The sequence below is a fragment of the Phoenix dactylifera genome, chromosome 14 (genome assembly GCF_009389715.1).
Source record: "Phoenix dactylifera cultivar Barhee BC4 chromosome 14, palm_55x_up_171113_PBpolish2nd_filt_p, whole genome shotgun sequence".
In the NCBI taxonomy this organism is placed as follows: Eukaryota; Viridiplantae; Streptophyta; class Magnoliopsida; order Arecales; family Arecaceae; genus Phoenix; species Phoenix dactylifera.
The window spans coordinates 13,951,586-13,966,257 of record NC_052405.1 but is presented as its reverse complement, the minus strand read 5'-3'; the positions used below and the strand labels follow the sequence as shown (position 1 = coordinate 13,966,257).

Below are 14,672 nucleotides of genomic sequence, written 5' to 3'. Positions count from 1 at the left end.
TAATTTTATTTTTAAGATGTATTTATTTTATAAGGGTTTTTGCATGTATATCCTTAATATTTAAAATTATGTGAATATCCTTACAATTTTGTTACTTATGTGTATACCTTATAAATTATCTCACATATATATATATATATATATATATATAGAGAGAGAGAGAGAGAGAGAGAGAGAGAGAGAGAGACCTATATATAGGTAAGGATCAAGTTATACCTTTTTCTGAATTGGATGATGAAGGTCTTGCATTGATGATCTGAACCATTAAATGGGATCTACTATCTTAGTTACTCACACACTAAAATTCATGTAATTTGGAAACTCCTTACAATGTGTTAATTTGTCAAAACGTTTTGTATTATTTAAATTGTTCAATTGTTGACCACTTGATGTATAAGCTAGAGATCTTTAAATCAAATGATATTTGATGTTTAAGTAGTTTAGAGGTAGTAGATCATATTCAATAGCTTACATCGTCAATGTAGAATCTTTATCATCTAATTCAAAAGATGCAATTCTACAAAAGTTATATTAGATGTAACTTGAACCTCACACTACATGTATGTATGTATCCAACAACCAATGATTTTGGACATGCTCTTTTGTCTCCATAAATATATGATACAACTGGATTGCAATCCAATCAAGAAGAAGAAATGATTTTCTTTGACTTGCTCAATTTGAATTTTCTAGAATAAAATAATAAAAAAAGCCAATAATTTTGAACATGTTCTTTTATCTCCATAAATATATAGTGCAACTGGACAGTGATCTAATTAAAAAAAAAATTCTTTAACTTGTTCAACTCGATTTTCTTAAAATAAAATAACAAAAATATAAAAGTAAGGTTCTAAATCTCCTTTTCTTTTATTATAATATCTCTATTCATACTAAAAAGATCAACCCTTACAAAATCCAGATCAGATTCCCTTATAGTTGGAAGGAGTCACAATTTTCCTCAAATAGTTATAACTAGTGACTATAGTCATAAAAAATATATATAATTTTTATGAAGTTAAATCTTTGACTCGTATATCAATTTTGTCTCCCACTTCCTCCCGAATTATGAATCACAACCGATCAAAATTTCACCTGAAAAAAAACCTTTTATCTTGACTAACCTATTTTATTGAAGATTAGGGGAAAAACATATTCCCATGATACTTATGGAGAGCTTAGTTTTAATGCTTGAGACACCAAAAATTAAGAAGTTGAAATTAGCCTTCAAATATGATGTATCTTGCTCAAAAACCCTCTCCGAGCCTATCCAGGGATGCCAGAGCAGTCCACGACTGTTCTAGTGATCTACTGGATTTGGTTAAATCCTACTTCTTCCTCACAGCCCTTAGACAATCGTTCTTCATCCATACAGAATCTAATCAATCAATAGGCAAAGCTCAGAGAGTGTGACTGGAAAAATTCTGTCAACCTGTCAAGCGATTCCTAATTACAGGTCCGTGTTAAAGACTATTATAGAGAACAGTAAACCAAACGAGTATTCCAACTATCTTGATATCTATCTACTCACATTAAAATTGGGATCACAGATCGATTGCAGTCCATTTCGTTCCTGCATATCACAGCCCTTCAAGGTTACAGAAGATTTTTGAAGTATTCAACAGCTCTACTTCCAAAGTCACTCCAGTTAGAAGCAACAAAAAAGAACCACATTCCTGTGAGGATAACCTAAAATCTAACAAGTTGAAACTTCAAACACCAACAGCATTTTTTTTAAAATAAAATATTTCATTATACAAAACATAACAAGGCAGCTGCAGAGAAAATGTTAGGATGAAAACTTGATTGACACCTAAGAACATTTAAGTGTCACCCAGATCCATTTACAGGTGATGGTTTGTAAGAAAGCCTCACTGTGTTATAGATCATGGAAGGTTCAGCCATTGCCCCATTTCCATAATCTCCACAAGCTAACCTCTTCGTGATGGGAGGGATCAAGACTATACCAAGTTCGTTGATTGCTTCCAGATGGTGTTTTGTGAAGGGGTTATGCCACATGAAGGTGTTCATGGCAGGAGCAACATACAAAGGCTTTCTGTAATCCCAGGCTCGCACAATGCATGTTAGTAGGTTGCCACACAGTCCTCCTGCAATCTACTCAAGGGAAGAAGAAAATGAATCAACACCATATAAAGCAACGTATCAAGTAAAACTACAGTAGCAGAGACTATGGAATTGCTAGTACTTCAGTGAAGAAAGACATAATGATCAACAGAAATCAACAACAAATTCTTTTTGCATTGCCTTACTACATGGAATATGCGTTCAAACACTTCAAAATCCCCCTTGACACAGATTTATGGAGCCATTTAAGTCCAAAGAAGCAGTTTAATGGATTAAATCAAACATACCTTGGCTAGGGTATTTGCTGATAATGGGGCGATTACCATAATATCTGCCCATTTTCGTAATTCAATGTGCAACACTCCATCTCCAATTTTATTCCAACTAGACCATTCATCATCATCTGTATAAAGAGTCACATCCCTTGGAAACGATGCTTTATCTAAAAAATATAAGGATGACTTTGTAGCTACTGCTCTCACTTCTGCCCACTCAGAAAAACTACGACAAAGACTTTCAAATTTAATAGCAGCTACACTTCCAGTAGCAGCCAGGAGAATCCGTGGTTTAACATGCTGTGCACCCTCTTGCACTGTATGTTCTGATGATGCCTCCACAGCCATCAGTTCCTCTTAGGAAGTTGTGCTAAAGAGAAACCAGAAAATATAGCAAGGAACCGGTCATTGAACAATATAAATCCATAGCGAGATATCATACAGTTAGAGCAGTCTTTTTAAAATGTTGCAGAAAGACTATGTATATCAAACATGTGAAAGCACTGTCTATTCTGCCAATAGTCTTGCTGAGATTTTAGAATATATGCACAGTTCCTTTCCGTACGACCTGCTTCAATATATTTCATGGTCAGGTGAAGGATAAAATTATTACAATCTTACAAGGTAATCCCAACATCTAAAGCTATCAAGATCAAGAAAATTAGATGGCAAACTAAGTTGATTGTGTTGAAGACTAAACACTTTTGGTTTTCATCATCACATAGAAAGAAATTCCCAAGTTACACAATTCTGATTGAACTATTACCGATGAAAATAATATACAAACAATTAGACAAACTGAGAATGTATAGCAATGGGTGTTCTAGGAGTAAAGGTAGAGAGTGAAGAGTAGGAGAAAGAATATTGCACCATGGTCTTGCATCAGCTATGGCATATAAATTCTATTTTCGAACTCTCAACATGGTTTCAATTTCCAGAGTGCAGATCCTGCCCGCCAGTTAAAAAGCAACACTGCTGCAGTTAATTTCCCAACCTTCCAACAAGTATGTGGACAACAAAGAATCAAAAATTTTGCTTCAACTAACAATTACAGCCTATCTTTGCTCCTATAGATAGAGATGATTGGATATGTACAAATATACTGGAGAAGACCTTATTACTATTAAATAAAAATCCATCACAGTCAGGATCTGGACACAGAAGGAAATTACAATATTTATTTATTTTAATGAGGATTGGGGGGTTAGCAAGAAATCAAAGCACCTTACTAGGTCAATTTGGAGATATCCATAGCAGCTGTCACAAGTGTAGTTTGAAGGGCACCATAATTGCAGGGGAACAGCTAGATAGCTATTAAAACCACTATCCCATAACTATTCTGAAGAGATCAGTAATGTAACGTTCAGCCCTTCAAATTTATTCTCTCTGGATCCCCACCAAGCAGGCATGTTGCAAGAAGGAATATCCATCCTCTTTCTACTGAAGATATCAAGTCCCCTTCCTCACCCATTTACTCTGCTTTTAAGGGAGTTATTAACCGACAGGTTGAACTTCAACAACTTGTTTTACCCAAAAACAAACAAAAAAACTCCACAAACCAAGGTGGGTCCTTTATTGCCTCAACATTTCTTCTCTTAAAGGAGAGGCTTCTAGCAATTGTGAGGTGTCCTTACCTGGTCTCTTCTCTATTGGAGTCAGGACATTACATAACTACCTACCAAAATGCACTCAAATGCATGTGTTGCAGAGGAATCAAGCACTCTAGTTCATTTGCAGGATGAGAAAGAAATTCTTCAGATGGTATATTATATTGACTTGCTGAGACTCAGAGTTTGAATGGTGCTTGTCTTCAGAAAGGTGTTTTCTCTCTATCAGTCTGCTTCTAAGTCTACCAATCAAGCCTGAGTTGTTAAAATGTTTATGGACCCTATACGAGATCTCAATTTGATACTTTCTAGGAGGAATTGGGGGCTGTGTAATCCTTATGGGCCGGTCCTTGGTATATGCCGGTGACTTCAATAGTGCTAGATTCAGCAATGAGTGGAAGGGCATAGCTAGTGGCAGAATTAGCAAATTTTAGTGTAATAACTTTGTTAAGCAGTGGAATCTAATAGATGTTCCTTTGGTAGGGATAAATTTTACCTTGTCAAACAAAAGAGAGGACCCTAGTTTCACCAAATTAGATCAATTCCTAGTATCCTTAGAGCAGCATGATATTTTTACTATCTCTCAGGCAATTCCTTTTACCCAATTCCTCATTCATCCATGCACTGCTGATGCTCAGAATGATCCCCATCGAGAAGCTCAGCAAAAATTTCAAATTTGAGCTATGGCTAGAATATCCACATTTTGATCAACTAATTGAGAAATGGTTGAATGAAGGACAAAATCTGGACTCACCAGCAGCTAGGCTGGTGGCTAAGCATTGATTTCTAATTACTAGGCTTACATAATGAAGCCACAAAAAAAAAAGAAAAGAAACTCCCTCCTAAATTAGATGGCTAGACTGTGAAGAAGATGAGCACCTTGTATCCCTGGAGGAAAGATATTAAAGGTAGTATAATCTCAAAGTAGAACTAAAAGATGTACTTAAGAAGGAGGAAACCTTACGCATGACTTGGTCAAAGAGGGTGATAAAAATACATCCTCTTTTCATAGGTCCGCTTCTAACATGAGAAGGAAAAAAAACCTTTTTTCCAAGATAAATGATCTGGACACAGATGGCAATATTGTGGATGAGCAGAAAGTAATAGAAGATCAATTCCACTCCTTTTCAAAGTCGTTTGGCATTCTTCAACAGAGTAGCGTTGTTGCTGATTGGGTAATCTGTACGTAGAAGAGAAAGTGGATCTATACTCACTGGAAGACATTTTGACAAAGGAACTGAAGAACGCTGTTCTTGATTTGCCTACTGACAAGGCTCCAGGGTTGAATGGGTTTCCCAGCTTCTTTTATCAGAGATACTGGCATCCACTACAAGAGGATGTCTTTTAGTTGATGATGGACCTACATATTGGAATGACATGTGGCTAAATAGTTTCTGTTAATAAGGCATACAGAATTTTAAATAACCAAGGAGTTCAAGAAAGGCATCCATCGAAGATATGGAAGTGTCCTGTTCTTTTAGAAGGTCAGGTTGTTCAACTGGCCTCTAATTCTTAATAAGATATCTGCATGAAACTAAAGAAAATGAAATTGAAGTCATCTGGCAACATGCCCTTTTCTTAGAACCATGAGGAGTTGACAGATCATCTATTTCTGGTTTGCATCTACTTCAATGATATCCAGGCTCAGCTTGGATCTTTGTTTGGAGTCATGGACTTCCCTACAACAATATGAGAGCTGTGGACTGATTGGAGATCAAGAAAAAGAGGGTTGGATGGGATGTTATCATCTCAGTTACAAACTGGTGTCTATGATTGGAAAGGAATTCAATAGTTTCTAGAAGCAATAGTAGAACATCCCAATAGTCTATGACAACATCTACTTCCCGATAGGGACTGGACTAGGTTTTGCACTGCTAAAATGAGAAGGAAGATTGACAAGGTTTTGCATTGATAAAATGAGAAGGAAGATGGACCCTGTTCTTACCTTATTACCTTAATCTCTTCCACCATACTCTTTCATATTTCCTATTTAACTCCTCTCCTTTGGTCGGTTAGCCCCTGCTGACCTAGTTCAATTTTAGTTGCAATAAATTTGAGTTAGGCTTCAGCCTAACTCTTCTATCTCTCTACCAAAAAAAAAGAAAAAAGCAAAAAGAAAAATATTAATGCACTAACTGTTGCTGTTCAAGGGAGGGCACACTAATGCATATAACTTGTATATGTGATAGCAATAAATGATAAGACTAGAGGAGGAGGGAACGCCAATTTGGATTTACAATGGGAATGCTAAAGAACATGGGCCAAATTTTAAATTGACCAAATGGTGCAATCATTCTCATTCATAACTAACAACACAAATTTTGTGACTGCAATTATAACAGCTACCAAGAGGAAAAAAACAACTATTGTTACTTTATTCCATTATCAAATGCAGAGATGAAAAAGGCATCTATAACAAAATCAGACTGGACAGTGAATTAAAGAGATGGCCTTGAGCATATTATGATCACTGCCTGCCTTTGATGCAGTGACTATTAACAAAAAGCAGGGGTCTGAAAAGCGACTATTAACAAAAAGCAGTGAGCGACTAAGAAACCAAGCTGAGCATGATAGTTCCCGTTGGTTGTCACAGGTTATCTGATGTTGCTATGAATAAGTTAAGTGAAACTTTTAATTCTGAAGAAAACAACTTAAGGTTAATGATAGATATATGTTGTTTCAAGGCATCTCATTTTGTAAACCCTTATTCCAAGGTATCTGCTATGAATAAGTATAACAAATAAAGTTGTCAATGGAACACCTTAACATATTTTCTACAGCTCTAGAGCTTAACTATATGGCTTGGTCTGAAAATGAGCTGAATATCATGTAAGAAAAATATAGAGTATATGCCAGAGATAATTGGTGTCAAACTGCAACAGATGGACAATAGAGTATTCATCAATCCTATAAATAGCATGCAGCCACTTTGCCACCAGGTCTTGCCTCAGATGATAGGGTCATTATATCAATTAAAATATTATCCATCTAAGAATCGAGATGTTATGAATTAATTCCCACCAACCATGAATTGGTTTTGAATTATCAACAGTGGCAGCTGTAGAAAAGAGAGAGACATTAGCCTGAAACATAAAGCATAGTTAGCAGCAGAAAGGCCAACCTTGTTGATGACACAATTAAACATATGCCTCTAGAAAGCAAGTAAAAAAGAATTCCCAAGGCTAGGAATGAGTTTAAACAAGCAAATGACTGGGTTTGACATAAGAAATCAAATTCATCTCCAAGTTACAATATAAAAGTCAGAGCAATAATGAAGGAACTCTTTGAAGCATCATCATCCACCATCCACTAGAAGACTACTTTCCACATCCCAGTAGTTGCCCATGCAAAAGAGTCCACTTAATTTCTCCTCCCATGTGTTGCTCATTCAGCAGTTATCACACAAAAAGAAGCAAACCTGCAACGTATTATGACCTGCCTTTCAAAACTGCATTTTACCCACCCAAGACCAATCCTTCCTCTGATGTTCCCTTTTATGCTTGGAATCTAATCAACTAACTAAGACATGGGAGCTTCTAGGCTAAGTGGCAAAATCATAATAAGGGGCCATTTGGGACCTAAGCAGAATAATTGACCACCCCGATGATAGAGTTGAAAATATTGAGGTATTTGCTCCAATTTTGTTCCCATTTACACTGCCATACCAGATCCATGCATATCAAAGTTCAGTTAGGTAACCTTTTTTTTATTCTCCTGGAAATAAAAGGGAAATTCGGTTTTTCAACAAATTAGTCCAGTTAAAAAGTCAGTATTTGAACAGAAGTAGTTCTCTACGCCTCTTTTAATAAAATTCTTTCAACACAGTACCCATTGCTTCGTCAAAAGAAAAAAAAGGTTTCTCCACGCCCTAAATCCACAGTTTCCTTTCCCTTCTTTTTTTCGGGTGGGGGTGGTCAAATTTTACATATCCGAAAATTGAGAAAGAAAACAAAAATTGCCGCTTGTTTTGTTATCACATGCCTTTCTGTAAGTTAAACAACCAGAATAATCATTTTCCCATGCAAAAAAAGTTTTTGATGCCTTCTTCTCAACATGCCCTAAAAAACAAGCATGACTCGATAAGCTTCGGTTCAGGTCTAAAAATCCTTCTGCAGTTTCTTTTCTGATCAAATTTTATTCCCAAAATTTTGTTCCCACCAACTCTTTCATGAGAAGCCCCTCTTGAGCACAAGATTGATGCTAAGCTTATCTCATAAACCTAAAGATTAAAGTTTTAAACATGGACGGCGATAACAAACATGAAACACGGGTGCGAACAATGGCATTGACTAGAACAAATTTGCTCTTCCATCGGAGCAAAAAGATGGTGAGATGAAATAATCTGCCACTCGTACCAACATTTCCGGAGACTTGGCAAGAAGATGATGAGATCAAGAACAAAGATTTAGGGGAAAGATTAAAGGAGTCTGTGATTTATTAGGGATTCGGGTTGCATAAGAGTTCTTTCCGGGATGGAGTACTGATTGGAACAAAGGAAAAGGGAAGAGGGTACCTGCTCTTGGGTCTGAAGGTGTCTCGGGGAGGGGGGATGCTGCAGTCCTCGCTTCCGCTGGCAGAGCCACGGCGGTTGCCCTTCCTCGTGAGGCGGAGTCAAGAGAGGCAGGAAAGAACGAGAGAAAATACCCACCAACTCATTTTGTCCCGCCTGATAGGTTGGACTTGTTTGGCCTGCAGGGATAATTTTTCATGCTAAAATATTAAAAAAACTTATATTTGAATATATAATATTTTAAAAAATAATTTTTGTTTAATATATTTAAAAAATAATATATTTGAAAATAGCTTACGTTTGGTTTAGGATTTATTTTTTGGAAAAAATATATAAAATATTTATTATATTTTTAACAAAAAAAATTATCATATTCTACCTAAAGGCTTAAGAACATTTTTAGAAGTTAGTTCGCTCAAGTTAGTGATTGCATCAATATTCGTGTGCGATCGGTAATGGCTGAGATAGTGGGTAAGGCAGCGGACAGTTCAGCCGTCGGTGGGACTTAGGGACTGACGGTACGGGCGAGGAGAAGGAAGGCTGGGTGAAGCCGAAGGGATGGGCTACGCGCCAAATCTCAGAAGAGGCGATGGAGAATCTTTGGCGACATTTCACAGTGGTTCTCGAACTACCGGAGGAGTGGATTGAAGCCTTGAGGAAGGCTTGAGAAAACTGGGCGATGGTCATTTGGAGTCTTGGCCGCCCGGTTCTGGGGGCTGTGCATGAGATGGAGGCTATGCCACTTGCCGAGAATTACTTGGCCCTTCGCTTCAAGACGGCGGCTGACTGAGACATCGCCCTCACCGGCGATCCTTGGGTGGTGGTGGAGCAGTTGCTAGCCATGAAGCCATGGGCTCCCGACTTCGTCATGAGGTCGGACACGAAGAAGACGACGATGGTCTAGATTCGGATGCCGAAGCTCCCCGGTGGAGTACTAGGCGAGTGAGACCATCCTGCAAAATTGTCACGGTTGTCGGCCGGCTACTGGTCGTCGATGGCATCACGAAGCAGCAGAAGATGATAGGATTTGCAAGGGTCAAGGTGGTCATCGATGCCACCAGTCCATTACGGCCCGGAGTCCAGATCAAAGGCAAGTCCAAGGTTCTGTGGCAACCCTTTGTATATGAAAATGTGCCTAATTTCTGCTACGGTTGCAGGCAAATCGGGCACGCTGAAGTGGTGTGCAAGTTCCCGGCCCCAATGGTGGAGGGCGATGTGCAGGATCAAACAAAGTCCCCTGCTCCCATGGTAGTTAAGGCAGGTGGAGACTTGGAAGGAGGTGGGGAGCCGGATTTGAGCTTTGACAAGATAGCCCGGCGGCCGATCATCGACCCTTGGTTGGAGGCCATGAAGATCCGACCGCTGTGAGCCGTGAAGGGGCTGCCGCAACCAAGGAAGACGGCTCAGTCAACCCCAGGGTCGTCGTCCTTAAGGTCGTGGTCCCTCCTAATCGGTCGAACTCCCCTGGTTTGTTGAACTTGGACAGGTGGAAGAAGTCGGCAAAGATGGCATGGCGGCCATCTCCCCCGAAGGACCGGTAGGCCAGTGAGGGTGCCGACTCGGGATCTAGGTTTGGGGCGACTCAGGGAAGCCGACGAACTGGGTCAAGCTTCAACCTACTGAACAACCTGGTCGACTCGGCGGATGACTCAAGTGGAGTTGGGTCGGATACTATGCAGACCAGCCCAGAGGTGACTATGGTGGACATGGGCATGGCCTAGTTGAATAAGAGGCCCAGGAGCCCAGGGACTAGGTTGGTTGGTGTGGGCCTGGGCCCGAAAGATTTGGGCCGGCCCGATGGTGCGGACTGGGCTACTCGGGCGGATGGGCCTAGCTCGCCCAAGGCTCCTGAGTGGAAAGCTGGGATCGAATGGGGCCCTAGTGAGCGGGAGCTGGTTGCCGCCCCCCTCCACCTAAGCGTTGATGTCCTCCCCGATGATGGTGTCTCCTGCTCTAGCAAACCCCGGCTCTTCTCCGACACTACTAAGGGCTTCGTAGACTCTGACCTTTGGGGCCGATTAAGCTCTTGCCATTTTTGGTGGCGGTGCTCTTGTTGGTCCTGATCTGATGGCGTCGGTCCCTTGCTCGGCTAGGGAGGCGGCGATGCTGGCAGCCGGGAAGGCGTCCGACGGTGGGGCTCTGGTGGGTGGCTAGCCGGACTCGGGCCCACCTGCTGTGAGAGTGAATCAGCAAGTAATGGTGAGGAGGGCCAAGGCTTTTGTTTTGGGGGGTGTTGCGGGAAGGAAAGTTGAAGATGGAGATGGAGGTGGGCCAACCCAACTAGGAGATCAAGGAAGTGGGGGCCCATGAGGCGAGAAGCAGGGTCCTGATTTGTTGCATGTCGCAGAATGAAGATTTTTGTGGGAAACTGCAGAGGAGCGGGTATGCCCTCCTTCACTACCTCATTCACTACCTCATTCAGGAGATTGATTCAGGTGAATGGCCTAGATATTTGTTTCTTGTGTGAGACGTGGCTTTCTGGAGATTGACTCCGCCGAGCTCAGTGTCGCTTTTCAGCCACTTGGAAGTTCTATGCTATTGAGTCCCAGGGTTTGTGGGGGCATCATTGTTTTGTAGAAGTGGGGTGTCACCACTGTGGATATATTCCATAACTATCCCCAGCAAGTTGTAATGGTAATTTTGGAACTTAATGAAACACCTTAAATTATGTCGAGAGTGAATGCTAGCACTGATTGTAGGGTGAGGAGGGTCTTCTGGAGAGAGGTTACCAATCTTGTTATACAGGGGATTCCGACCATGGTTGCTAGTGATTTCAACTGCATCTAAGGGCCCACAAGAAGAGAGGAGGCAAGGCCTATATTAGACAAGATAGAAAGAAGGAAGTTTCGTGACTTTTTGACAGCTAATGGGTTGGTGGATCTTAGGTTCTTTGGACCGAGATTCACATGGTACAACAATCGTTCAGATCGTGCTAGAGTATGGGAGAGCATCGACAAGACTGTTGTGTCAGCCTACTGGGTCCAGTGCTTCCCCACCTATTAGATTTGCCACCCTCTCCGAATCACTTCGGATCACTGCCCTCTTTTGATTAGCCCTATCTCTAGCTCCAACCACCACAACCCTTTCTAGTTTGAGAAGGTATGACTGTCGTACTCCAATTTTGGGATATTGTCTAGGGGGCTTGGGGGACCCCGGTGTAAGGGGATGCCATATAGAGAGTCACCTGCAAGTTGGAGCTTACCAAACGTAGGCCGAGAAAATAGAATCGAGAGGTGGTGGGTGACATCTTCAGACGCTTGGATGAGGTGGAAGCTTCCATTGTTGACATTCAAGGAAGAGAGGATGGTAGTGGCGAGCTATTGGAGGCTGATGTGGCTGTTCTTCATCGGAAGCTGGCCAGTAGGAGGTCTTTTGGAGATAGAAGCCCAGAGTCTAGTGGATCAGAGAAGGGAATAGGAACACTTGCTTCTTCCCCCAGTCGACCATCATCAGGAGGTAGAGGAACATGATCTGATCCTTGAGAGATGAGAATGGGCAAAGAGTGTAGGAGGAGAATAGTGTAAGAAAGATTTTGTTTGACTTCTTCAGTTCCATATGGACAGAGGACAGCAACCTAGGGGTAGCCCCCACTTTCTGCATCTAGACGTTAGAGTTGGGATGGTGGAAAACGCGGGCCTCATTGGGCCGGTCTCTAAGAGTGAGGTGCGAGGGGCACTTTGGGCCTTGGTGGAGGACAAAGGCTAGATAACTTTCCCCCGTTCTTCTTTAGAAGGGTGCACCATCCGGAGGGCAATAGTGGAGGTAGTCCAGTTGTTCTTCAGTACGACTTCGATGTCAGATACTTAGAAGGAAACTTACGTCGCTCTTATTTCGAAACGTCAGGAAGTGATGGAGCCTAGCCACTTCAGATCGATCAGTCTTTGCACTACACTTTGTAAGATAGTGACAAAAATTATGGTAGGGAGGATGAAGATGTTGCTGCCTAGACTCATCAGCCAGGAGTAAGGGCGTTAGTGGGGAGCTATAGCATTGCCGACAACATCCTAGTTGCCTAAGAGATGATGTAGGATATGCAGTGAGACCTAAGTCGATGAAGTTACATACCATTGAAGCTGGATATAGACAGAGCTTATAATAGAGTTTGCTGGGACTTTTTCAAATTTGCATTGGAGAGTTTTGGCTTCTACGAGACCTGGATCAACTGAGTTCTAGGCCGTGTGCAGAGGTCGTCCTTCTCCATCCTGAGCAATGGGACGCCATCGCTTTTTTTCGACTCCACTATCGGGCTACATCAAGGTTGTCCCTTGTCCTCTTACCTGTTTATTATGTGTGCTGATATGTTATCTCGACTCCTACGGGCTGCATGTCGAGAGCGGGTGATGGACGCTTATGTGCCAGTCCCCGATCGATCTCTCATTTTCTATTTGTAGATGACTGTCTTCTGTTAGTTAGAGCGAGAACGAACGATGCATTGACCCTTAGAGGCGTCTTGGAGGACTACTGCAAGGCATTAGGTCAAAAAGTGAACCTTCATAAGTCCACTATCTATTTCAATTCGAAAACTAAGTTGCAGGTGAAGCAAGCTATTAGGAAACTCCTTGGTATGAGGGAGCAGAAGGGGTCGTAGAGTTACATAGGTGTTCCCATCACTGGGAGGAGACTGCGGATGATTGAGTGCCTCTGTAATGCAACGCATCTTGGAGCGATTTGAGGGTTGGAGAGTTGCCTCGTTATCTATGGTGGGAAGGTTGACTTTGGTGAGATGGGTCCTGAGCTCCATGCCCGTTTATCTCAAAAATATATACGAAAAAGAGTTGTACATATAAAATCATAAAAAGAAGTTACCTAATACAAAAAAATCATCTCAAAAATTAGGTACTTTCAATTTTAATTATATCAAAATAATGAAAATTGACAAGAAATGATCGATCATTCATCATATTATTTTTTGAGTTAAAAAAAATATTGACTTTGTGGTGGCAGTTTAGAATAAGTTATGAGTATAGTTAGTGCCTCGATGATGGAATGATAATGGATGCAATTGCTAAACGATGACTGTTATTTGTATCATAATAAGTCATTATAGTATTAAATAACTTATCATAATTGTCATTATCCTTTTGCCTATTATATGATATATAATGCAGTGGAAAATGAGTGTTGTTTTATTGATGTTATTTTAAACCATGCCTTTTAATTAAGCCTATTTCACTTATACTTATCGACAACTTTTTTTCCTAATTGTTTTCTTTTCTCATAGCCTTTTATTTTCTTTATTTTTCTACGGCAACTTGATTCATCTTAAATGTTTGGTTTATGGATATTTTGGAAGAAATACAATGAAGGACGTTTCTGATCCTACCAAATAATAAAAAATTTAAGATTTTTTGCCAAAATATTTTTTACGTGTAATCAAATTATATTTTAGTCAAAAGAATACTATTCAAGATTGGGCATAGATCGATGATCATCATCATATTTAGGTTAATAAATAGAAATGCATAGTTCATGCATGGATCTAATATCATAGGACTTTATGCCAAATTTTCCACTGCTATTAGCCATGTCGATATAATTTCATGATGCCACATCTACTAAGGTAATAATTGGTTATAGTTTTATATTACACCAATGAAACGTAACGGCGCGTTTGTTAATTCATATACATGTGGAAGAAAAAAAAATTCATGGCTTCGCCAATTGATAGAAATCACATCTTTTTTATAAATTAGTCTTTCTGTCAATCAGACATGTACATTCCAGGATTAGAGCCAATTTGAAGGACTGCCGTTCAACCCACCTTTCCTAACGTTGCACTCTTCATACGTGCCAATTGTGAATCAAGAGCAATATAAAAAGTACAAATAAAAAAATAATAAAGTATCAGCTTAGGATCCGTCTGGTATTGTATTTTTTTTGTTTTTTTTTATATATAACCAACATAGAAAAAATATTTGGTTATTCTATTTATTTATTCATTTTTTAAATAACTTTCATTATTTTTAAAAAACTTATATTTAAAAAATTTTTATTTTTAATTTTTTAGTTCAGCACCTTCCTCCTTCCAACTTCCCTTCTTTCACCCAATGGTCCCAATCTCACCGTTAGCTTCATTGTTCGTTCTCAAGTGTCTGGCCATGTTACCAATCTAATGCTTTTTTTTTCTTTGCTGCTCTCCACCTGACATCGAGCTCTTTCTTATTCTCACCCATATTGCTGGCTCCATATTGCCGGCTC

The 14,672-nt window shown here is 40.2% G+C and overlaps 1 protein-coding gene across 2 annotated transcripts; it reads right to left on the bottom strand.

Moving 5' to 3' along the window:
* Positions 1-1,593: 1,593 nt before the first annotated feature.
* Positions 1,594-8,629, bottom strand: LOC103711609 (phosphopantothenoylcysteine decarboxylase-like). 2 transcript variants are annotated; one of them, XM_008797831.4, is made up of 3 exons: positions 8,478-8,629; positions 2,370-2,925; positions 1,594-2,112 (listed from the first exon to the last, which is right to left on the bottom strand). In XM_008797831.4, exons 2-3 carry the CDS (start codon positions 2,703-2,705, stop codon positions 1,828-1,830), a joined length of 621 nt encoding a protein of 206 aa, XP_008796053.2. In that variant the 5' UTR covers positions 2,706-2,925; positions 8,478-8,629; the 3' UTR covers positions 1,594-1,827. The 2 variants fall into 2 exon arrangements, with proteins under 2 accessions (XP_008796053.2, XP_008796052.2); XM_008797830.4 differs by having other exon boundaries at positions 2,370-2,727; positions 8,478-8,625.
* Positions 8,630-14,672: the final 6,043 nt, after the last annotated feature.

Coding starts and splice junctions, on each gene's coding strand:
- LOC103711609 (XM_008797831.4), bottom strand. CDS start 2,705: ATGGCTGTGGAGGCATCATCAGAACATACAGTGCAAGAGGGTGCACAG. Junction 2,113..2,369: donor CAGCAAATACCCTAGCCAAG/GTATGTTTGATT, acceptor TCCCTTGAGTAG/ATTGCAGGAGGACTGTGTGG.